This window comes from Tachysurus fulvidraco, chromosome 15, assembly GCF_022655615.1.
Source record: "Tachysurus fulvidraco isolate hzauxx_2018 chromosome 15, HZAU_PFXX_2.0, whole genome shotgun sequence".
In the NCBI taxonomy this organism is placed as follows: Eukaryota; Metazoa; Chordata; class Actinopteri; order Siluriformes; family Bagridae; genus Tachysurus; species Tachysurus fulvidraco.
Window position 1 is genome coordinate 18,262,113 of NC_062532.1, and position 22,435 is coordinate 18,284,547.

General features: G+C 36.4%; 3 protein-coding genes across 5 annotated transcripts; 1 reads left to right on the plus strand and 2 right to left on the minus strand.

Annotated features, from left to right (window-relative positions):
- Positions 1-3,396: 3,396 nt before the first annotated feature.
- nudt9 (nudix (nucleoside diphosphate linked moiety X)-type motif 9) lies at positions 3,397-9,148 on the plus strand. The gene is made up of 8 exons (XM_027161138.2): positions 3,397-3,564; positions 4,212-4,442; positions 4,552-4,641; positions 4,738-4,824; positions 6,708-6,819; positions 6,898-7,044; positions 7,132-7,216; positions 8,476-9,148. The coding sequence occupies exons 1-8, from the start codon at positions 3,434-3,436 to the stop codon at positions 8,619-8,621; spliced, it is 1,029 nt and encodes a 342-aa protein (XP_027016939.1). The 5' UTR covers positions 3,397-3,433; the 3' UTR covers positions 8,622-9,148.
- A 229-nt stretch (positions 9,149-9,377) lies between these two features.
- On the minus strand, positions 9,378-17,725 carry cln3 (CLN3 lysosomal/endosomal transmembrane protein, battenin). Of its 3 annotated transcripts, none has more exons than XM_027161135.2 (15): positions 17,462-17,723; positions 17,352-17,388; positions 15,999-16,095; positions 15,735-15,812; positions 14,973-15,052; positions 14,603-14,688; positions 14,445-14,517; positions 13,266-13,409; positions 12,992-13,140; positions 12,825-12,907; positions 12,373-12,441; positions 12,195-12,250; positions 11,991-12,084; positions 10,932-11,072; positions 9,378-10,861 (listed from the first exon to the last, which is right to left on the minus strand). In XM_027161135.2, exons 1-15 carry the CDS (start codon positions 17,514-17,516, stop codon positions 10,745-10,747), a joined length of 1,359 nt encoding a protein of 452 aa, XP_027016936.2. In that variant the 5' UTR covers positions 17,517-17,723; the 3' UTR covers positions 9,378-10,744. The 3 variants fall into 3 exon arrangements, with proteins under 3 accessions (XP_027016936.2, XP_027016937.2, XP_027016938.2); XM_027161136.2 differs by having other exon boundaries at positions 12,825-12,877; positions 17,462-17,722; XM_027161137.2 differs by lacking the exons at positions 9,378-10,861; positions 10,932-11,072 and adding an exon at positions 11,079-11,939 and having other exon boundaries at positions 11,976-12,084; positions 17,462-17,725.
- A 432-nt stretch (positions 17,726-18,157) lies between these two features.
- On the minus strand, positions 18,158-21,151 carry si:ch211-198p11.6 (guanine nucleotide-binding protein subunit gamma 4). The gene is made up of 4 exons (XM_027161061.2): positions 20,947-21,151; positions 20,103-20,213; positions 19,489-19,626; positions 18,158-18,810 (listed from the first exon to the last, which is right to left on the minus strand). Exons 1-4 carry the CDS (start codon positions 20,950-20,952, stop codon positions 18,724-18,726), a joined length of 342 nt encoding a protein of 113 aa, XP_027016862.1. The 5' UTR covers positions 20,953-21,151; the 3' UTR covers positions 18,158-18,723.
- Positions 21,152-22,435: the final 1,284 nt, after the last annotated feature.

Sequence of the window (22,435 nt, forward strand, 5' to 3'; positions counted from 1 at the left end):
CCTTCTGCTTAAGTCTGACAATACACAGGTGCTCGTACTAGGACCAAATAAAGCCTGAAGTAAGCACTCTAATCAGAAAACTTACTTCAGGCTTTATGTGGTCATAGTACATGGTGCAAAAACACTAGTTCATGCATTCATTACCTCTCGGTTGGATTATTGTTATGCTTTTCTTTTTGGATATTGCAGTAGGAGCATAAACAAGCTCCAGTTAGTCCAGAATGTCCTAACTAGAGCCAGAAGATATGAACATATCATTCTTGATGATGGTCCAATCTCCCTCTTTCCTGGCTTGGTAGAATTGCTGCAGTTAAAATGAGTATAATGTTCAGGCTGCTTTATCCACTAAAAATGACACCAATCTTATGGCTAAACAAAAGAATTTAATAGCTGGCTAAGACTAACATTTTCAATGTTGCAGCTCTCTTGCTCTTTGGGAGGCTTAGATCTACCAAATATTAGAAACCACCAATTGGCCTGTACTCAGATTTATTGCAGATTCCTTTGACGTCTTACCGAGTATGTGATTGAGTTGGTTTTCTTAGTTTTATAAAGTACTTTGCTTATATGAAGCAGCAAACACACAAGAGCTCAGAAGACTATGGGAAAGGGAGTTTCATCTGACCATAACTGAAAAGGATTGGGATTTTGTCTGGCATCGTGCAAACGGGATCTCTGTCTGTAACAGGGTCAGAGCTATTCAGCTGAGGATTGTGCATACATGACACATTACACCATTCCTCTAAAGTAAATTTGATCCAAATAGCTCTTCTTTATGCCTTAAATGTAAGGTGGAAGTGGTAGATTATACTCATTGAATTTAGAATTGTTCTGTTAAGCAGACTCATTGGTCAAAAATTGTACGATATATGAGTAGGATGTTTGGATCTTTGGTTTTAGGTCTTCCAATGAGCTGTTTGCTAAAAAAAAATCCACTAGACGGTTATTTGATATCCTAGCCTTTGCTGATAGGAAAAATAGACTGTTAAGCCTGATCAGCAATAAACCCCCTTCTTTGAAGGGATGGCATAAGATTGTTAGAGAAATAAATCCTTTAGAATTTATAAAATGTGTCACTCACTCATCTACTAAAGCTTTCCATCATGTCTGGACTTAATATCTTTGATTGTAATGATGTTCCTTTAAGTATTCTGAGGTACAACACATCATAATATTTATGTATGTATGTATGGGTTTCTTTATAAGTGTAAAAAATTTTTTTTTCCTAATTCCTGGGCATCTCTGTCTCTATTTAAGTTGGAAATGTTGGAAATGTTGATTAAAAAGATGCAATAAAAAAACTCCCTGCAGAGCTGCTGACATCAATGTTGGGTCCTTGAGCAAGGCCCTTAACATCACCTGCTCCAGGGGTGCTGTACAATGGCTGACCCTGCGGTCTGACCCCAGGCTCATAATAACCTGGGATATGTGATAAAGCATTTCACTGCATGTCTGTGTATGTGACAAATAAAAATTTAATTGGAGATCATGTTTGTTTAACAACAAAAAACACATTTTCTGTACCTGCTTATCTACTTTTCATAATTGTGAGGAGGAATTTTAGACTACTCCTCCATAACTGTTTTGGTTTCAAAACATTTCATATCACAGCATTGTAATAGGTCTTGACTCTAGCATGCCTAGTCCAAAACAATAATATTTCTCTATTTAAACAATATCATAATACAATGATGGATTTATTTTCTTTAACCCCAAGCTGTCTCACTGCAACAATTTCTGATTTAAAATATTTTTGTAATGACTGAGTGCAAAAATATTGTGTTAATCATGTTGAATTGGTAATACCTTGTTTATCAAGCATTACAGATGGTATGAGCCAGACCAGGAAATGTAAATGCATAAATCAGCAGCAAGTCAGTCAAATGTTGACAAAAATATTAACAGAAAAATCAGAAATACAAATGTTATTAATGGGTCTGTGCATTACATTCTAAAATGATCCCATATTTAAAAGGAATGCATCCTCCATGACTGCACTATTTCGGAAAGCATAAAGCGACCACTCTCCGCTGAACATCGACGGGATCATCTGTAGAGATCCTCAAGAGCACCAAATTTCTCCGTGTTCATATAGCAGAGAACCTCACCTGGTCACTCAACACCATCACCAAGAAAGACCAGCAGCGTCTCTACTTCTTACACAGTCTGAGAAAGGCACATCTCCCTCCCCCATCCTGACTACTTTTTACAGAGGGACCATTGAGAGCAATCTGAGCAGCTGCGTCATTGTCTGGTTTGGGAACTGCACCATCTCGGATTGCAGGACCCTGCAGCGGATAGTGAGGACAGCTGAGAAGATCATTGGAGTCTCTCTTCCCACTATCATGGACATTTACACCACACACTGCATCCACAAAGACAAGAGTATTGTGGATGACCCCACACACCCCTCACACACACTCTTCACCCTCCTGCTGAATCATTCGAGCCCTCACAACCAGACTGTGTAACAGTTTTTTTCCACAAGCCATCAGACTCCTCAATAACTGAACTGAACTGAGCACAACACACATAAGCACATCAACTGTATGGACTGCGCAGGCCTACAACAAATACATACACTTCAAATATATATCCATCAAACTGTTTACTGTTTTGCACACTGTTTTTTTGCTCTCTGCATATGCTGTCTCACATTTCAGTCTTTTGCTGTTTTGCACAATGCTTTACAATACCTCATGTAACTTCTGCTATAATACTAATGTGTTCATTCCAGTATTTCCACACATGCAATATTGTTTGAACATACAGTATTTACACTGATCGGTGCTGTTTCTGTTTATTGTCTTTTGTGTATTGTCTTTTGTTTTATATTATTTGTTTGCACTGTCTTTCCGTCTTGTTGGTCTTGTCCTGCACTGCCGGCACAAGGTTGCGCAGATGCACTTTATGTATCTAGGACTAACTTACTAAGTACTTATATCTCTGTCTTTGTTCTATGTAGCACCCTGTTCCTGGAGAAACGTTGTCTCGTTTCACTGTGTACTGCAAAAGCCACATATGGTTGAAATGACCATAAAATCTTCTTGACTTGACTTGACTATTTGCACAATATCTCCTCACCAGTAGGTGTCGCCACCGAGTAAGTTCGATAACGCCCAGTTCCAATATGACGCTTTCTTATAAAAATTAGGTTTGCGTTTCTGTAAAATCACATAAATTAACAAATACAACAGACGTGAAAATAGTGGTTTGTTGGTGAAATAAAAACAGGTACATATTTCACTAGAAAGTAACCTCTTCTCCGTAAACGTTCTGCTGGAGTCGGTTTGTTTACAAACATACGCTAATAGCGTAAAAAAAAAGACACGCATGCGCTGTACAGATCATGAGGCGCTGTAGGGCGTAATAAATGGTGCGCATGCGCAGTGTGAATAAACAGCATGGTTGCTGCATGTGACAGGATGAGTCAATGATTTCATCTCTAACGAAACTTCACTTCCTGGAAACTGTTGTAATGAAACAAGTGTTAAGAAACTGGACAGGGTCGGTGCATATCGCTCTTACACTTGTGACATTACCGTTCACTGTTCGTGGATTCTGGTAAGATTATTGAAATTAATGTTGTTTACTTCTGACAATTCTAGAAATTAAAACCTATATTGATTTATACTGTCCATAGGTAAATAACCAATGACAGACAGGTCTAATGTGGTTAGGAGGCTGATACAGCAATTTACCGATCAACAATTATGATTTTCTTTTACTAATTAATGAATGAATAGCATGTTATTTCCTGTTATCATTATGCAGCGACTATAACAGTTTTTCTCTTAACCATCCAAATCAAAACAAAGCTTGTCTTGTTATCAAGAAATCCCAAATCTTTGAGAATGATCTTGTCAGATGTACAATAGAGACTTCTTCCATTCATGACAAAGAAAGGTCTCCTTTCAGAAAGCTGTGGTGTTATTAGTGCATATGGTTCCTAAACATTGCAGCTGAAAATTAACAGAGTTCCTGTTAAAGAACAATAATTACCACTTCCTGACTAATCTTAACAGAACTGTGGTATAAAACAACATTATTTTTTAGGCTAACCTTTCTGTACAGAACGTACGAATCTTGTGAATTGTATATATGCCAATTGGGAAATTCTTACTTACTTTCACTTAGATGTGTATCAATGGATTTCAATCATTCTTTGATTGCTCTAATCTCGACTGTTTTGTGTCTCTGTCTGTGCACAGTAAATCCATCAACACCAGAGTATCAAGTGTGTGTACTTTAAATTCTGTCTCAATGTCATCTGCAACACACATCAAGGCCCGATGTACAGTGTACCCTGGCTCAGACAAACATCGCTTCCCTGTTCCAGACGATAAAGTGAGCTGGGCGACTGTGTGGCCAGATTACAGTCCCGTAAACTACACCGCACCTTCTGTGCTGCAGAACCCTGCCTGGGCTGATCCAGACATTGGGTGTGTTATTGTCTTTACTGTAAATTTCTAGCTTGACTAAGTGTGCTGTACCTACTGCATGGTAATGCAATTGGCATTTCAGCCACTAATGGCTCTATTTCTTTTTCAGTTCTTTCTGTCCACGGTTTAACGTGCTTGATGGGTCCGTGGATAGGCGGAGCCATGAGGGAGATTATAGCATACAGGATGGACATCCACTGTAAGACAAGCACTAAATCATTAGCCTCTGCGTTTACACAAACTCACTTTCCCTCACAGGCATCTCACACACAGTTTCCATTTTAACCTCTTTCAGTAACCCAAGAGGAAGAACTGGTCTGTCTGGTCGGGGCCTTCTTGGCAGGTGGGGTCCTAACCATGCCGCAGATCCTATAGTTACCAGGTACAGTGTCCCTGCATGAGATGTATTTTCAGATACACTGCTATTCTTTAAATAAACATTCATTTCAGCTACACACTTGTGCAGTTTAAAATCGTACTGCAGTAAGAACGAACACGTGGAATAGAAATTAGTGACAGAACAAAGTCCTTTTTATCAAGAGCATAACATATTTTTGAAAATTAGAGTGATGTATTTTTTTGGAACAATTGGGCAAATGATCAAGCCTTTTATTTTTGGGAAAAATTAAACTTCCATTTGTGGAAATGAAAAAAGATTAATTAGATAAAATGTATTTATTTATTTTGAAAAAAAATGATTGAATTAAACATTTATTTATTTGTTTCTTTGTTTACTACAAATTCCCTAAAAATATTTCTAAATTCTGATTATATTAAAAAAAAGAAGACATATTAGTAAAAAAATATCTTTTTGAACTGGCATAGTTTGAAATGAGTTAAAGAAATTAAAGTTTTTTTTAAAAGTATTTTTAAGATTATGTGAGCCACCACCTTATCACTCTGCTTTTAACATCACTTGGATTACTCACTCACTCATTTTCTACCGCTTATCCGAACTTCTCGGGCGTCATCGGGCATCAAGGCAGGATACACCCTGGACGGAGTGCCAACCCATCACAGGGCACACATACTCTCATTCACTCACGAAATTCACTTGGATTATTTTTTATTTATTTATTTTAATGAAGATCCGTGTTTGTCTTGCATTAGCTAGAGCACTAGAACATGTACTCAAACAGTAAGATTCACTGCATACAGTACGTGATCTTCCTTTAATGGTAACCAAACTCAAGAGAGTTTGGGAGAGATGTCACATTAGTGGCTCATCACAAGATTTTTGCAATTACGTCTGCACTCAGAATAAAACCAAAGCATTCAGGAACTGTTTTGTTTTTAAGAGATAATTAACAGCATTGCTGATGAGCCAAGTGTATTCTCTACAGTCTATAGAGAGAAATATCTTGTATCGACTGAATGGATTATCAAAGCATAAACATCGACCTGTCCTGAGATCAATAAGCACTCTGAATGCTTTAGGGAAGTTAAATGTATTATTACTCCATCATTGCACTAACTCCACATGCTCTTTTGGACTTATTGATTTTCTTCCCACCATTTCCTCCTGCAAGGGTTTGGACCGCATGCAAAAGAACAGCTTGTACAATGACACAGATTTTAATATGAAATTGGCACATAATTGCAGGCATTCACACTTTATTTATTTAAAGTCATAGTGTATTCATATAAACATATTCATATATACTTTCTATATTTTTCAGTTAAAAAAAAAAAAGCTTTTACAGCACCTCATACTGTCTATGATCGTGTATGTGAACAGTAAAGAATTTTAGAATTTGTATATAACATTAAGAATATCCAGCAAAATGGAGCATGTGAGTGTTAAACTAGAATTATTGCATCAGATGCCTGGATACCTTGGATACTGTTTTTACGATGAACGTGCAACATACACGATTTATGCAATTGTGACTTTTTCTGTGATGGGATATTTAAGCTATGTCACACATACAACGATTCTTACTACTGGTTGCCATAGTGATACCATTTATTGGTGGGTGGAGCACAAAGCATTTCAAATCTGTTTCTTGCCGCTAAAATGAAACCTTTTTGAAGGGATATATAAAATTCAGCAATGTGTACAGTATATGCATTATATCATACTAGACGAAGGAGAAGCAAAGTGTTGCTCCATATTTGAATTTTTCAACTTTTCCATGTCCACATCTAATCACCAACGCTCAGCAATGAACTTTGGTCGTTTTATGTCTGAACGTAGCATTAGAAAGCATTTGGTCTTTTATTTTTCATGCATAGGATCATCTGTAACAATTCCTCTTCTTCCAGGTGGAAGCGGGATTCTGCAGGCAAGCGCGTGTCTCATGATGTCACTAAACGACCTGTGTTGCAGTTTGTGTCCATCAAGAGAAATGACTGTGGAGAATGGGCCATCCCTGGGGTGAGTGTGTATACATTACATAAAATTATGAGTTCTTTATGCATTCTGGTGTTTTCTAATCTGTACCTATGTGTTTAGGGTATGGTGGACCCAGGAGAGATGGTGTCTCTGACACTGCAGCGAGAATTCACAGAGGAAGCTTTGAACTCACTTGAAGCTTCTCCACAAGAACGCAAAGACCTCCACGCCCGGATCTCAAAACTCTTCAGCACACCTAGTTTTCAGGTTCAGAAATGATCTCTGTAATAAAGTATAACTACAGAATAAATAATTATCTTGTACCTTGATACAGTCATGCTGTTACTTGTTTAGGTTTACAAAGGTTATGTGGATGACCCGAGAAACACAGACAATTCATGGATGGAAACAGTTGCAGTTAATTTTCATGACGAAACAGGTAACTGACCACACGCTTGGAATAATCCACATTATTTGTTAAAGTTCAAAAGGTGACTCTATGTAAAACCTGTGTATGATATCTGTTTCTGTTAAATACATTTTCCCATCATTATTGTTCATAAGTCATGCAAAGGTCCTCAACAGTATAAAGTTTGTAAATATTTTTATTTAATATTGAACTTAATGGCTGTTTGACTGGAAATTTAAATATATTTTTATTTCTATGGCTTTACACAAATGTATAAATTCCACATATCTTCTTCCTTCGGCTTTTCCCTTCAGGGGTCGCCACAGCGAATCATTTCTCTCCACCCATCCCTGTCTTCTGCATCCTCAACACTTGCACTCACTAGCTTCATATCCTCATTAATTACATCCATATACCTCCTCTTTGGCCTTCCTCTTTGCCTCCTGCCTGGCAGCTCCATGTCCAACATTTTCCTACCAATATACAGTACTCACTCACTCTCCCTCCTCTGAACATGTCCAAACCATCAAAACCTTGTCCCCCAAACATCCAACATGAGCTGTCCCTCTGATGTACTCGTTCCTAATCCTGTCCAATCTTGTCACTCCTAAAGAGAACCTCAACATCTTCAGCTTGGCTACCTCTAGCTCCTGTCTCTTCTTCAGTGACACTGTATAAATTCCACATATCCATTTTTATATACAAATTATGTAGCTTCAGAAGCTTAAAAAAGTTCCACCAACCATTCTGTTCAAAAGTTTACACCCCCGACACAGTGTATGGTGTTGAACATCAGTGAATGTTTGCAGCTTTTGTAAAAGTATATACTGTAGTGTATATGCAGATGCAGGGAACACAAAGAAGCTGGAGGATTTTTCCGAGGACAGTTTAACTGCTTAAGACTAACCAGACACTAGTGAACAGCTCCCACAAAACATAAAAACAGTCTCTGATCGTTCTTCTGCTTCATTTGTCAGTTATTGTGTATTGTGGCCTATATACAGTACGTATACAGTAAACATCCCTTATGTGAAAAAGATTATTCAGGGTTGGTATTAAATCTTTTTTTTTTTAAATGACAAGCATTTGGCAGATTCTGAAAGATGTAAATAAACTAATGAGCTCAACTTTGTAATATTAAGCTAGCTAACATCACTGATTGTTTTGGTTTGTATACTGAGATTGTTCACTGAGAGATCATTGAGAGATAACCTAACCCCTAAAGAATACAACATGTAATATAACGGCTTTAAATAGTTTCTAAACTCTTGTTTCTCCTTGTGACTCAGGTGACAGTGTAAGCGAGCTGCCTCTGCAAGCAGGCGACGATGCGGGACAGGTGAGCTGGTGCGACGTCGATTCTACACAGCCCCTGTACGCCAGTCACTCACATTTCCTCCAGTCAGTAGCGGAGGAAAAACAAGCCCACTGGTAAAATAGGGAAATGACAAGTGCCTGTGAAGATACTGTCAAAAGAAATAACATTTGTGCACAATAATGTTACCCTTGTATTGTGTGATATTAGTCATAAATAACCGAATGTCTACATCGATACAGAAGTTACAGACTGTGGACTGGCTTTTGATTGAGTCGTGTTCTTTTGTAGACCATACAGTCTAAAATTAAGTACTCAAACTACAGAAAAATACCTGTTTTGTTCTCTAAAGATCATAATCATCAATACAACTGACTCTGTCAGCAGTTTCAATCTGAGTTCATTTTATATACTTGCTGTGGGGGAAAAAGCCAAAACACACCCCAGTAACCACTTGCATGTACATGGAAGGATCAGATGGTCATAGTATGTATTCTAAACTGTATGTGTGCAACTTAGACATTTTAGAGGTTGGGAAATGAAGGTAATTTTTTTAAAGACCTTTAGGATTGAATAAAAGAAGACTAACCACTGTATTGTGACACTGATATAATAAATGCACCTTGAAGTCTCTCTATTACTTAAAATCATAGTCTCTGTTTTATCCCTTTATCTTTACTAACTAATAAACTACTTCGCTCGGTTTCATTAATGGGTTTTAATTCAGGTCTTGTGCTCTTTTATATTTCCACTGATGAACTGTACAGTACATGTTAGAGTGCAGAAGATGTGAAAACAAATTATATGTGAGGTTTGTTGTTTGATTCCAGCCAAAATTGTTAATCGTTGTCAAGCTGTAAAGAAATAAATACATAATTTGTAATATAAAATTTATTTTCAAAATAATTATCAAGCATTGAGCAAGGATTACAGTGTGTCCCAAAACTCACAGGAAATGTTTTTAAACTTTATTCGTAAAACATCTGCTACACGATTGCCATTGCTCTGTAAATGGACACACATTCGTCTGTCACATCTGGTGTAATGCATATAATTGCACTTTGAATGTTGAAACTTTCTAAAAGATTAATTGTATAAGTACATCTAATAAGGCTTATTATTCACAACAAGACCTAGTAACTATCTTTTTTTAATAACCGTTTTATTTGGCTTGTCACTATTAATGCAAATTAAATATATAGACTCGGTAAATGATTTCTCGGCTTGACACCTGTCAAGCCGAGAAATCATTTACCGAGTCTATATATTTATAATTTGCATTAATTCGGAACAGCATTCAGGAAGTCATTATTATTAATAATTAAACAGGCCCAAAGTTGGCATGACCCGAGACAGAAACAGGTTAATGTGGAACTGTCTCACAAGCACACCTAATTTCACAATAAATAATATTCAGTATATATAGTGAAATAGGAATGTTTAAATCACAGTCATAATTACTGCATTTCTAAGTCAGGAAAGCAGGATAAAGGAAAATAAAATATCGTATGTCGGTTTACTTATATGAACCAGTTGATGCTTGTCTGAAGCATTTGTGCCTAGATTCACACTAAATTGTTTTTGAAATGTATTATATATTAATTTATTGAGTTCGATGAGATTGCCAGATCTACTAAAAAGCAACTTAAAAAGGAAAAAATGCCTTTTTCAGGCTCTATACATCTATACATCGACAATTCAAGTGTCTATTATTGCAAAACACACTACAATATATTTTAGTGATAAAAACGCAAAGGCAACAGAAAATCATTTGCCTTTTCACGGGGAGATTATTGTTTTTCTTCCATGTCAATCACCGTGACACTAAAGAATCATTGGCCTCTGTAAGCCTAACTATGTGGAAATGTGCGATTAATACTTTCCTCATCATGTGCCCTGTAATGTAGCATAAGCAGCAGTTCTGATTAAAATAAAACAAACAAAGGTAAGTATCGGGGCTGTCTGTGGCAAGAGCGACCTGGCAACACTACAGTGTTATGTAGTCTTTTCACGCTAGAAGTGAATGTTCTAGAAAAACACATTTACATTTTTTCATTTACTTCCATTATTTGAAATGTACCACCATATTAAAACATGGGGATGACATATGCGAGTTACAAGTTGACAAACCCCTGTACTGTAGTTATTGCTTGTTGACTACGTGTTCTTACAATTTACACGACTACAGGAAGAAGACTGCTGCTCCTCACAGTCGTCCATCTTGAAATGAATGCGTGTTCTCCTCACAGAGAACAGAAGTAGTTGTGGATTGGGATGGCCGGTGCTGCAGAGAGAGCGATGCCAATACTGTCTCCTACACTTGCTGCAGCCATCGCAAATTCCCTCTCATGCTCTCCAGTCTGAAACACAAAACGGTCAGTACACAGTGATTTGCTGTATTCAAGCTAAAAACCATTAAAGTGAACACACCTCAACTCTGATTAAGTAGAAGACGTTAACGTAGGCGGCTCCTCCCAGCAAACCTTCATACAGAACTACTGCAAATACAACCCAAACACTTGGCCAGAACTGGTAATACACCGAAATAAGCAACACAACTGCGTTCACACACTGAAAGACAAAGAAGAGGTTAGTTTTTAGGTGTACATTTAATTCAGTTTACATATAGAATTATCTTTTAATCTATGAAGCTCTGTCTTTATGTTTTCCAAGCTTGGGTGAATTCTGGGATTTCTACATGTACTTGGTAAAAGTTTAACTTTCCATCACTGTATTTCTCATCAATAAATTAGTCTGTTTTCACTGCAACTCAGAGAACGAATCATATGCAACTTGACACTAAACCAAACCAAGATGCTAACGATCCAAATGCACTGACTTCATGTTGCACCATGAGCTACTAGGTGTGAAAACACCTTTTAGACTTTTAAAGGCAATTCATCCTGGGATGCTCTTTGGTCCTGTCATGAAAAACAACACACTTCAAAATGAAATTCTCTTTTTCCCTTGAATGTTCTAGGAATATCCTGTTGTGTTTTTTTTTTATTTCTAGAGTAGATTTTGACTGATCTATTCTAGGTTGATAAAAGTGACCCATATTTTGATTTGAGGCTTAATTGTGTCTCTTCGAAGACTCCTGATCTAAATTTAATAAAAAGTGAAATGTTACTTTGCATATTTATTTATTCATTTAACTTTTATGTGGGACGAAACTAACCCACGCCTGGTGCTTGTATGGAATTATGTGGATCTATCAGGGTTTATACAGATCCTGTAAATAATATTCCAGGGATTCATCTACAACACTAAAGAAATACTTTGGTTGCCAAAGGAAGCAAAAATCCACATTGAAAACACCAGAGATCATGCTCATTGCTAAAACTCTGTATGCTTTCTGGACCTAGGAGTCGAAATGTTTGCAGTCTCTATTAATCTTCTGTGCTTCTTCTCTTGTGTTTGACCTTAATGTCTTTTGCCCTTATATTCTTTTGTTGTATGAGAAAATATATTCACAAACTTTTAACACACCTGCAGGAGAGAAAGCACCCAGACTCTCCTGAACTTAAAGCAGTAGAGTGAGGTGCGGGATATGAACACGCCAATCTGGTACAGAGTCTGATACCTGAAACACAAACACTGATCAGTCATACAAAAAGAATTAATAGATAAAAAAAAATTGGGGTTTGTTTTTTTGCATGTCTGTTTCATTCAAACATTTGGACTGAATCCTACCAACGATATTGCTCTGCATGAGACAAACTGGAATCAGGGAAGTAGAGCAACTCCAACTGCAGAGTGAAAGAGAGAACAAAGAAAGGAGAAACTAATATTTATCTCTTAATATCAAGGCTTCTAATGGGACTAAAAGGGAAATACATTTGAATTTCTAACCCTCGTGTGTTACACTTACTAGTCCCTGGTTAATGAAGTATTCTGCAAAGTAGACCACGCATAGAGGAACAGTGAATTTTAGCAGACCCTGAAATGGTAAAAAAACACACACACACACACACACACACACACACATACATATACAAACACACACACACACAAAAAAAAAATTATAATATGTAGGTATTACCACTCTTCTGAACTAAAAAGAGATTTTGGTTTTCATTTTTGATGAGATTCTGGAGATACACAGAAATATCTGGCACCAAACATCTGAGAAGTAATTCGATAGATTGAACGTAATCACATTACATACAAATATAAATGATTACTAATGCTAATGTAGACACAGGCAAACATAAAAAGTAGGTGTGCATGCAAACACACACATATGCAGCTCATGTGCATCCACACACACATGCAGACACATGCATACACACATATTTGCGGATATACACACAAGCGGCTCACTTTTAGGATGTGTAGTTTGTCTGAGAAGGTCAGGGGTCTGGAGTGTTGGTCCTCTGTCAGGAGGTAGAAAGCATTCCTGTTATCTAAATGATTTGAAGTCACATTACACAAACAACACACTTAGACACACAAACGTTATTCCAGCAAACAAATGTAGTACATCCCACCTCTCCTCCCTTTCTCATCTTGAACACAGTCTTCGTCGTTATCATCCACTATTAAGGGTCTCCGTTCGTGAAAATCTCCCTCAGAGGACAAACCAGACCCGGACCTCCAGTGTGTAAATGAAGGAGAGAAGTCTAGCAGGAAAAAGTAACTGAAAAGAAGGAAAAGATGAAGAATGTGAAGAAGCAGGAACCTGATAACTGATGCTTAATGTACATTAATACTCTGGTGGGGATGCTAAATCAGCCTTCAAAATGTTGAAAGAGCAGCTCTGACCTGATCATCATAACGGCAGGGATGATCAGCATTATGAGCAGAGTAACCCGAGGTGAAAGCCCAGCCTGTGTGAAAGCAGAATAAAGAACAGCCCCGGCAACTCCTGCTCCTCCTGTACCTGATCCCCATCCACTCAGCACATTACTGACAGAGAGACAGACAGAAGAATATTTAAAACACATAAATGCACAATACACAAGCTAACCATTTAGGAATTAATATGAACACATACAAACAGGAAATGCGCAGAAATAAGGAAATAACTCAGGGTTGTTTCACTGCTGATCAGTTAAATATACACATTTCATCAGCACCACTGTAAAAAACTTTGAAATTTAGGATTCAATTGAGTGATTCGACTCTTTTGAACAGTCTGTTCAATGAATCGAATATCCGAATCTGAATATCGATTTCATCCACCTCCAATCTACACCACAAGCATCTAGACTAAATATCCAGGTGTAACAAAAGCTTTCCTTCATTCACCTTTCATATTCGTAAGGAATATCTGTCAACAGTCTTGATAAAACAACTCCTAATTCATCATAACAATTTAAAACTTTATCATAACAATTTAAAAAAATTTAACATTCATCATAACAATTTAAAAACTTTAAAATTCTTGTGCCATTAACACTAATGCTGCATAGCTGACACAGGAAGCTGAATTAGATGAGTTTGAAGTGGTTCTATTAAAGCATGAAGAAAGGATTCAAAAAATGACTCCTTCATGATTCAGAATTGATTTTAAAATGACTTAATCATGCTATAATGCAAGGCTCAGTTACAGTGATAGCCAAATGTCAAGCCTGTTTTTCACACTGATGCAAAGGTGAGAGACATACCTTTATTTAAAGCATGGCACACACAAAAAAATGCAAATAAGAATGTTAAGTCAGAAATTATGTAGGATTAGGTTCACCCAGAGTTTACAGTGACCTAGGGGAACTATTTCCATACATATACACACATATACAGCAAAATCCTACAGTTTTTTATTTTATTAAGTTATTTGAAATTTTTTATTTATTGTTATTCACTTATATATATATATAGCAGAGCATGGTCCTGGAGGAACATCATTTCATTTTTACTGTGTACTCTACCATCTGTACAGTATATGGTTAAAAATTATAATAAAAGCTTCTTAACTTGTTACCCATGTTAAACAAGTCTTACCTGCTGAAATACACTGTGAGGGAGAGGAAGGAGAGCTCGCCTAGTCCTGAACTCACACTGGCAAAGATCACACCTACAGACAAAACCAGTAACACAACGCTCAGCACCGTGACGAAATAAGAGAAACACACACTCACATATATAAACACACACATTACCTAATATGCTCATCCACACAGTTGAAGAAAATGACACCACCAAGAAGCTAATCATTGCCGTGGCGACACACACCAGAATACGGAAACTGTCAATCAAAGTACATGGACATCAAGACACAGCAATAATGTGAAGCTGATACCATGCAAACCTTGTGATAGCATGCAATGGCTTCTGTCTTGCATTCATTTGTAGTAAACTGCTCCTTTATACTAGAAACATTAATTAATCAATTGATCACTAAATTCTTAATGCAGTAGAGTTCCTTGGTGCCCAAAAGGTCAATTACAATTTAATAAAAGGTTATCAAGCAAACAAAAGCCAGAAACAAAAGCCAATGCATACCAATGGCCAGCAAGAGGGGGGAATTACCCATAAGGCATTTTGTGTATGATAAATGGTGCTGTCAGTTTGATCAGTAGAGTGGGTAAGATGTCAGCCAGAAGGACTGCCTGAAAACATAAAGAAATTCATATTAATTCATTATAATATGAAGCTATAAAACAATAACACAATAGAGGTGAAATGTTGTAGAGAACTGGTGCCAAAAAATAAACTGTTTCCTTTCGTACCAGTCAGAGACAAGTAGCCAAACCATAAACCAAAGTCACATTTATCTTACATAAAATAGTTTGCTTAAAGTTTCCTACCAGTTCCAACATTTCAGCCGTTTTTGCACATATTGTACAATATCTCAGCCATTTTGCACATACTATACAATATTTCAGTCATTTGCTGTTTTTTGCACAATTCTATATATTATCTCAAGGACCTGCTGCTAAGAAACTGTGTTCATTCTAATGTTACTGCACAAAATATTGTGTATTGTTTTTTTTTTATTATTGCCTTGTAACTTTTTGTCTACACTGTCTTTTGTCCTGCACTGTCTTGCCTGTCTTGTTTGTCTTGTCCAGCACTATTTGCACCAGGTTACACAGTTGCACTTTATGTGGCTAAGACTACTTACAAGTCCTTAGCCCTGTCTTATGTTTTATGTAGCACCATGATCCTGGAGAAATGTTGTCTCATTTCACTGTGTACTGCAACAGCTATATATGGTTGAAATGACAATAAAACTTGACTTGACAGTTTGAGAGAATTGAAAGTGAAGGAATATGAGTGTTAAAGACTTACTGCAGTGGACACAGGGTTGCAGTCATAGCGGTTGCTGCTGCTGTTGTTTCCACTGTGTGAATGTAAGAGTCCTGGAGTCTTGAAGAATATAAAATACATAGAGGGACAAATTATATAATTTTCTTCAGCTGGAAATACTTTCAAATGTAGTCTTACGAATCAGATTAACCACTCAATTAACACATTAAAAATCATGACAGCTCGCGTAATGTACAGTATAGACAAGAAACATAAAAATAAATGAATAAAGAAATCAACACTTACAGGCACCGTCACATTCTGAGACTCCTGTTGTTTTAAGATGTCATGAGCAGCACTCAGCATCACCACATAGCCAAAGTTATTGCACAGACCAAGCAACCTAGATTAATAATCATTAAAAAAAGGGACAGTGAACCTCCAAGCTTCTGTCTAACTATGAAAAGTACACTATAATATTAATTATACATTGCATTACATATGTATTAACCCTTGAATTATTTCATGAAGTGTAGTAACAATCAAGAGGGTTAACGTATTCCAGGTATTAAATTTTCATAATGATGTCATATTGGTAATATGCTACAATCATGACTGTGGCATAAACAGTGCACTGATTACCTCGGAAAAGAGAAGCGGTTAAGGGCCAAAAGTAAAAAGTAAGATACAGGAAAGAAAACTACAAGATACCACATTTGCACAGCGCCCAGAAATGCTGAATATTTTATCAACCATTAAATGTTTGTTGCAGATATGGTTTCAGATACAGGTGTAATCAATCATGTAAACCGAGGACACCCGTCTCTGATGATGACAGACACGTGTGTCAGACAAGTCAACGATTGTGTCCGAAACAACATAGCGCTCATCATTGTGTATTATGTTGCTACAGAGCCTTGAGCACCAGAACGACCAGACAAAGGAACAGTTTCGTCAGTCAGGCAATCCATCTTATGAACACTTAACATACACGGAACATACTCTATTCTCACACACTATTTACTTAAAACATATACTACGTATATTTCAATTGAACATTTCACACTTATACATACAAATTGCCTATATTGTACATTTCAATTGCTCATTTCACACTTGTACATTTGTACATACAATTTGTCTATATTGTATATGTCATTCTGCTATACTGTGGAGTTTCTGTCACTATAACAAATTCCTTGCATGTGAAAACATGGCTGTCAATAAAGCTCTTTCTGATCTGAGTCTGATAATTTTTCTCAGCTATGACTGAAACTGTCCTACAGAATATCTGGCAATTAAATCCTACAGAGTTCAGACCCTATGGACGTCTGCAGTCGATTATTATCTGAATCTGTAGTGTGTTATATGGGTCTGTGGTACATTATTTATATCTGAATTATATTATATTGGTCTGTAGTCTAGTAGCATATGGTCATATGACATACTATTCGGATCTGTAGTATATTTAATAGGTCTGTAGTGTATTAACATTAGGTTCAGTAGTTTAATATATAGGCAGTAGTATATTTTGTGGATATTTAAGATAGTATGTAGTGAACTATTGCATTGAATTGAACTATAACTAATATATAAACATACCATATCTAATATAGTATAGTGTAGTAGTATATTGTTTACTGGCTAAATAGGACTCACCAAAACCCGCTTTGATTCCTCAATCGCTGACAGCGACCTAAAGACAAAACGCATAATAAATAATAAGACAAACTAAGTGAAGTTTGCACAAAATTTGTTTAGCTACGTACCTTGTGATCCAGTCAATACATCAGGATCAGCATTAACACTGTCTCTCTGATCCATGGTGAAGACAAAATCACACAATCTGTAACTTCGCAGATGGGTTTAAATGAGATAAAACGCAGTTTTGAGTTGTCAGCAAACCCACAACGAAAACAAATCTCTTTCTTTCAGTTCCATAAAAAAAAGTTTCAGTTTTTCAGCCATATCAACGTTTCATGTTTTGACAACACCGATTTTTTGACAATGCCCGCCTCCTGTACTTTGATTGGGTAAAACCTCGTACTCATACAAAACTGCACCAATCAGACTGGACTTTATAAACCGTTAACCAATCATTGCGCAGGAGGCGTGACTATAGGTAGAAAAATAAGTGCAACACGAAAATACTTCCCTATTAATGCAGAATAAGAGGCAAAGTGTTCCACATTATACAGTCCGTGTACATTGATGCCATCAATGTGGTGGGGGATGTGGTAACCTAGTGGTTAAGATGTTGGACTACCAATCGGAAGGTTGTGAGTACGATTCCTACGTCCACCAAGCTGCCACTGCTGGGCCCCTGAGCAAGGCCCTTAACCCTCAATTGCTCAGTTGTATAAAAATGAGATAAAATGTAAGTTGCTCTGGATAAGGGCATCTGCTAAATGCTGTAAATATAAATCAATCTCTAACTGAAATGCCACAGTAAGAAAGAACACAAATCTACACATTTCCACAAATGAAAGTATTTATTTTCTTATTTGAAGTCTATAGAGCATGTTTCTACACAAATACAAAAATAAACTAAGTATCTATAAAAACAGTTCTAGAAAACCGATTACATATTGCACAGTACACAGTATGTGCATTATGATTATAGTAAACACAATATGTGCTCATTATTTCTGGACAAATTATCACATGGACAAATTTTTAAGAGACCAGATTACAGAAAAGAAAGACCATGATGCCAGTTTTTAATGCTGGTATAAACAGTTGAAAATTTAGTAACAGATCACATTTATTAGCTATTAGTAAACATTGAAAAATGGCTTTGCTAGGTTTATGATCTTCCAAAAGCATGTACTTGCACGTTAGCAGCGAAAGTAAACAGTAAACATAAAACATAAAGGCATTCAAGAAATGTGTTTAACTAAATGTGAAATCAATATGGAGAAACTTAAAAAATTAAATGCATTTCTGAACACGTGAGCACATTCGCAGCTCTAAACCCTCATATGGAAACCTTTTGGACGTTCTGGACTCACATGGTGTTACAAATCTGTCTCTATTTGAACTTGATCTCACAGCATATGCAGTTGATGGAGTCACACTGAGGTGGCTGAGGGTTGCAGGTGCAGTCCCACATGGCACACTGTAACACACAAGATCAGATTATAAACAGAGCACCATACAACAACAGAAATTAATTTTGGATCATGCACACGCCTTTAAGTCAGGACATTAAAACAGAGCGTAATGATAATAATAAAATCTAAATGTAAAATGTTAGTCATCACCTTTGAGAGTTATAATGAGGCTGCAGACGATAAAACCTTTTCAGACTGAGTACATTTAGAATTATTTAGTAGATGCCTTTATATAGAGCAACTTACATTTATCTCAGTTGAGGGCCTTGCTCAGGAGCCCAGCAATGGAAAATTGGTGGTACTGGGATTTGAACTTCTGTTCAGTAGTCCAGCACTTTAAACACTGAGCTTTGAATTGCAAGTAAAGTCTTACTTGCGAACAGTGCTTGCTGAACTGAACTGCCCGTATGAACTACACTCTCTTCTCTCTGCTAATACCTCACGTTACCTTCAATCACGTTAGCTATTCGCTTGTCGCCTCTTTGATAGGGCAGTAATGAACACCACCAAGCATTACATCATATCAGATTGTTTTTATGAAGTATTTTCCCCCAGTGTAAGAGTAAATGTGAATTATCTGATATGTGACATTAAAAATATTTTACTGGGTTACAATGCAATATGAAGTGCAGATTGTTTTGACTGTTCACAATCCACTGTCTCAAAAAAGTGGTAGTTCTTACATTAGAAGAAGGACAGGATTGGTCAAGGCACATGTGGAGAGATGGCGGACGGCAGTCACATGACTGAGCACACATGTGACAGTACTCAAAAGGAGACATGCTTGGGCAACAGTCTGTACACTGAGGATCGCACTGGGTCTATGAAAGAAGATTAGTCATTATCAATCAAAGTTTCATGCAGTTGGTGTAGCTTCTGTATAGAAACTATTTAATTCACATTCCATTTATTTACACATTTATGTGTATATAAGAGACACCATTACAGTATGTGTGTGTATTTTTCTGTGATTGTTGCAGCAAAAAATATTTGATTTTACTTGAATACTTGATACAAAAGAATAATCTGCAATGTACCTTGCCGTTTTTGTGCTTTTTTGTGTTATTGTCTGTTATCAGAGTTTGCCTGGTTTTGTGTTTGTATGTATGTGATTGCAGAATCGTAAAATCCTAGAAGTTTAGGAGGTACTGATAAGTTTGTTTTTGTTTTGTTGGAAAATATTTCACTAAATCACGTATATTTAAAATGTATGACAAATAAAGAACCTTTAAAAAAAAAAAAAAAAAAAGCCACATAGCCAATTGATGAAAAGCACAATGTCTCAGTCCTGCCAAACCTTGAGACAGTGATGGCACCATAAGACACCGGCAAGAAACAGCATATAGAGTCCAACGGAGACCAGGATTATGGCAGGGAGTGGAAGGGAGAGAGCCCACAAGGGGACAGCCTAAGGAATAAACAATTTCCATATTAATGATGCTTTACACAGTAACTCCGTTAAATTCTCGATTTTGACTGGTCAGAACGTGTTGATTCATTTTCTAAAATAAGCTCTGACTAATGGCAGCTTAAGGTCAAGACGTTAAGGTCAAGACGTCAAGACATTGTGTGTGTGTGTGTGTGTGTGTGTGTGTGTGTGTATGTATGTATGTATGTATATATATATATGCATGCATGTAACTAATATATATTTTATATTCTAAAAAATATAAAACTAAAATTATTTTATTTTGTATAAAAGAAATGTCCAAGAAGAACATTTTTGTCTCTAAAATAAATTCTCTTTAGGTTGTCAGATTTTACAGTAAAATAATCAACCTAATTGCTGATTTCTATCATTGATAATTATTATACAGCATGTATATTATAGGATCATTATTATCCAGCATTAATAATTATTTTACAGCATGTTATCTAATGTTATTTTTCCTTTAACTTAAAACAAGGCAAGGTCTAGATTTTCTTTAGCGTTAACGATAAACACATTAAATTTGTCTGCTAGCATAAACGCTATTTATCTTAGCTTTACTAGCTAAACGACTGAAAGGAAAACTTCCTTCATATTCAGGTTCCTAGTAAGAGAGCTATCACACTTTATTTAGTTATACGGTCAAAAATAAATGAACATTCAGAAAGATACAAGAGCTAACGTTGCTAACGATGCTATTGTTCATACACACCGTCATTATCACATGTACTCGTGTATTCCTCCGTCTTTATATTCATCGCTTTAAGTACATCATCTCGGCGTTGTAAATCGTGGATAAAACTATACAATAAACAAATTTAGCGTTCCATAAACACAATTTTAGCTAAACGTAACAACGTTGTCCTGGCAACCAGGTAACTATAGGTTTCTTTTCTTCTTCCTTGTTTTAATACTGACCGAAAAATCAGCTTGATGGTGCAACACTGACACCTGCTGTACTGCGCCATGGTGGAGCTTCTCACTGCTATAGGGAAAGCTTTGAAAAAACTGATAAAATCACATAAATTCTTTAAAACTCTTTCAATAAAAATTACAGATTATTCACAGGGTCACTGAGTCACATAATATTTGACATATCGCCATGTGGTCAGTTTAGTTTCCCCACTTCAGCACAGTGCAATACAACAATGTTCACTCTCCCTTTGGCTAATTATGTGTTTTGTTCTTTGTCTTTTGTTCATATTCTTATTCTTATTGTACTAATTTTTCTATTTTGATCATTTGTTTCAGCTCTTGTGTGGCACCTTCCCAGAATATGCTCTGCAATCCTGACACTTAAAGCATTTATTAAAGATGAATCAATGAACTAAATAATGAATATATAATTGTATATTCTGTAAGCATTTCAATGTTCATGCTGTATACAGTATCATTATATACAGGACAAATTACAAATGTGACTTGACCTGAAATTAACCATAAAATAACTAGGGAAAAAAACCTTCTCTATTATTCTATGTTGAAAGATATATTTAATACCTTTGCTCAACCTGTCAGTTAATTGCTTGTACTTAATTGCTTAAACTTTCATTGTTTAAATTAGACTTTTGTTGATGATGGTTTAATTAGCTTCACAACACAAATGAGTCATCCTTCACCTCAACACATTGACGCAATTGCACACATAGTTCACCCTATAGAAACTGTCTGTTCCCCGAGCAGTGAGATCAAAAAGTAAATATGTGAGAAGTTCTCGAAATAATCTTACTGTAATTAGACCAGAAAAATGCCATAGAAACAAACAAAAACAGTTCCTAAAGTTTGGGCTTCTGAACATTAGATCGCTTACACCCAAAGCACTTATTGTAAATTAAATCATCTAATTTTTTTTTTCATAGTTATTTTATGGTTAATTTCAGGTCAAGTCACATTTGTAATTTGTCCTGTATATAATGATACTGTATACAGCATGAACATTGAAATGCTTAAATAGGCTACAGTTAGTCCAAAATGCCGCTGCCAGAGTTCTCACTAGGACAAGAAAGTATGACCATATAACCCCAATTTTATCATCTCTAAACTGGCTACCTGTCAAGTTTAGAATTGATTACAAACTGCTGCTACTTACGTACAAGGCTCTTAATGGTTTAGCTCCCATGTATCTAACTAGTCTTCTAACACGTTACAATCCTTCATGCTCTCTGAGATCACAAAACTCAGGACTTCTGGTAGTTCCAGAA

Coding starts and splice junctions, on each gene's coding strand:
- nudt9 (XM_027161138.2), top strand. CDS start 3,434: ATGATTTCATCTCTAACGAAACTTCACTTCCTGGAAACTGTTGTAATG. Junction 4,443..4,551: donor TGGGCTGATCCAGACATTGG/GTGTGTTATTGT, acceptor TTTCTTTTTCAG/TTCTTTCTGTCCACGGTTTA. Junction 7,045..7,131: donor TCAGCACACCTAGTTTTCAG/GTTCAGAAATGA, acceptor TTACTTGTTTAG/GTTTACAAAGGTTATGTGGA.
- cln3 (XM_027161135.2), bottom strand. CDS start 17,516: ATGGATCAGAGAGACAGTGTTAATGCTGATCCTGATGTATTGACTGGA. Junction 15,813..15,998: donor CTCAGAATGTGACGGTGCCT/GTAAGTGTTGAT, acceptor ATATTCTTCAAG/ACTCCAGGACTCTTACATTC. Junction 14,689..14,972: donor ATACACAAAATGCCTTATGG/GTAATTCCCCCC, acceptor TTTGATTGACAG/TTTCCGTATTCTGGTGTGTG.
- si:ch211-198p11.6 (XM_027161061.2), bottom strand. Junction 19,627..20,102: donor GGTGCCATCACTGTCTCAAG/GTTTGGCAGGAC, acceptor CTTCTTTCATAG/ACCCAGTGCGATCCTCAGTG. Junction 18,811..19,488: donor AATCCTGTCCTTCTTCTAAT/GTAAGAACTACC, acceptor TGTGTGTTACAG/TGTGCCATGTGGGACTGCAC.